The 1,965-nt window shown below is 46.7% G+C and overlaps 1 protein-coding gene across 1 annotated transcript; it reads right to left on the bottom strand.

The window, feature by feature from the left end:
* Positions 1-323: 323 nt before the first annotated feature.
* LOC119325222 (histone H4) lies at positions 324-859 on the bottom strand. The gene has a single exon (XM_037598971.1). The coding sequence runs from the start codon at positions 794-796 to the stop codon at positions 485-487; it is 312 nt and encodes a 103-aa protein (XP_037454868.1). The 5' UTR covers positions 797-859; the 3' UTR covers positions 324-484.
* Between the last annotated feature and the right edge of the window lie 1,106 nt (positions 860-1,965).

Here is a 1,965-nt window from a genome sequence, read left to right as displayed (position 1 = left end):
TCAAATGTTCAGATTAGACAGCTAGGTCTCAAAAGGGAACCACATCCTCATATTTCAAACTTGGTTCAATTGGCTGAGCACAAGATGAAGTGATAATGGCACCACAGCCATGGAATTGGGGAAAGTTCCATCTGAATCGAATACTTCACAGCTGACACAGAAATACAGGTTTGGTTCTAATCAACAACACATCTACACCAACACAAGCGATTTGGGGGCAGAAAAGTACTCCAGCGACAGACAACAGGAGATGGGAAACGAACTGCTAAGATTTAACAAAGCACACTGACAAGATTTAACAACAGAGCAAGAGATTGCAGACGAATTCAGGGATAAAATGCTGAGATTTCCATTCCGTGCTAGTAATACAGCGAAACAACAGACAGCAGCGAGATGCGGCCATTCCATTACACCGAAGACAACCATGGCTAGCTAGTAGTACGAGTATGGCGGCGCGAGGTGGACTCGACTGGACCGGCGCGACCTAGCCGCCGAATCCGTAGAGGGTGCGGCCCTGTCGCTTGAGGGCGTAGACGACGTCCATGGCGGTGACGGTCTTGCGGCGGGCGTGCTCGGTGTAGGTGACGGCGTCGCGGATGACGTTCTCCAGGAAGATCTTGAGCACGCCACGGGTCTCCTCGTAGATGAGCCCCGAGATGCGCTTCACGCCGCCACGCCGAGCCAGACGGCGGATGGCCGGCTTGGTGATGCCCTGGATGTTGTCCCGCAGCACCTTCCGGTGGCGCTTGGCGCCGCCCTTGCCCAGCCCCTTCCCTCCCTTGCCGCGGCCCGACATCCTCGACGCTTCCCTCTCCGGCGAGATTGGCTTCTGAGTGTGTGTGTTTTTGCTGCTGGTGGTTGTTGCGGCGGCTGTGGTGCCGTGTGGGGGATTTATAGCGGCGACGTTTCAGGGGAGGAGATGGGAGCGATCCGCGTGATGCGGGGTGTGAGCCGTCGGATGTGAGATGGGTGGCTGGGAGTGGGGGAGAAGGTGTCGCGCGGATCGGTGACGTGGCGTGGAGCGGGGGGCTGGGCGGGAGGTGTGTTTTCTCACGAGTGGCCCCACAGATCTAGCCCGTTGGCCTAGGTAGCTTGGAAATAAACCTAAAAAAAAGGGCAGCTTTTTTATAGGAAAAAAAGGGCAGCTTGGAAACATTTAAAGATTCTATTGTTGCTCAAAAAAATGTAAAGATTCTATTTCAACAGGTTTTTTAAAAAATAAGAATTTATTTTGACAGATTTTGTGAAGCTTATGGACATTTTTTTTCTGTGTTTGTTTATTCGGTTTTCGCTCGCGTTCTGGTTTTGGGGGTTTCTAAACATTTTCTAAAAAATTTGAACTTTTCTTAATTTTGGAAAATAGTAGAGATTTTTATAAAATGCAAACATTTTAAAACGTGTGGAAAAAATTTAATTCCGGAGAACTTTTCGAATTTATGAATATTTTTAAAATTCATGAACCTTTTTTACTTCACCATCTTTTCCAAAAACTAACACAAAAACTGATATCTGCTGACTTTTAGAAGACGTTGTAGGCCACTAAGTAGAGGCAGAATTTTTTTTCCTCATGAAGCGCAGAGGAACGAGCACAAAAAAGACAAGCCGAACGAGCGGTTTGGGCGGCGCATGGTACGAGCGGGAGCTCTTGTACCATGCGTCATCTTCCACTCTGGTTGCTCTGTTAGATTTTCGCCAAAAGAGAAAGGTCTTCCAAATATGTTCATTTGCGAGGGTACTGATTGGTTTCTCATATATATTTATTTTTGCACATCAACAGTAAAATCAAATTTTCTTATTTCTCAATGGATTATCCTTAGAAAGGCAAGAGAAATATCGAAATGCCCTGTGAAGACCACATCAAAACCCTCTTATATAAGTCTTGCTCGTCCTCAAGCAACTGAGAAATAAAAAGAGCGAAAGGGAGTTTGACAAATGAGGTCTTAATTAAGAAAAGATTTGCATTTG

This window comes from Triticum dicoccoides, chromosome 6B (genome assembly GCF_002162155.2).
Source record: "Triticum dicoccoides isolate Atlit2015 ecotype Zavitan chromosome 6B, WEW_v2.0, whole genome shotgun sequence".
Classification (NCBI taxonomy): Eukaryota; Viridiplantae; Streptophyta; class Magnoliopsida; order Poales; family Poaceae; genus Triticum; species Triticum dicoccoides.
This window is presented reverse-complemented; position numbering and strand designations above follow the sequence as displayed.

Excerpts from the sequence above, each read along its gene's own strand:
- LOC119325222 (XM_037598971.1), bottom strand. The coding sequence starts at position 796 with ATGTCGGGCCGCGGCAAGGGAGGGAAGGGGCTGGGCAAGGGCGGCGCC.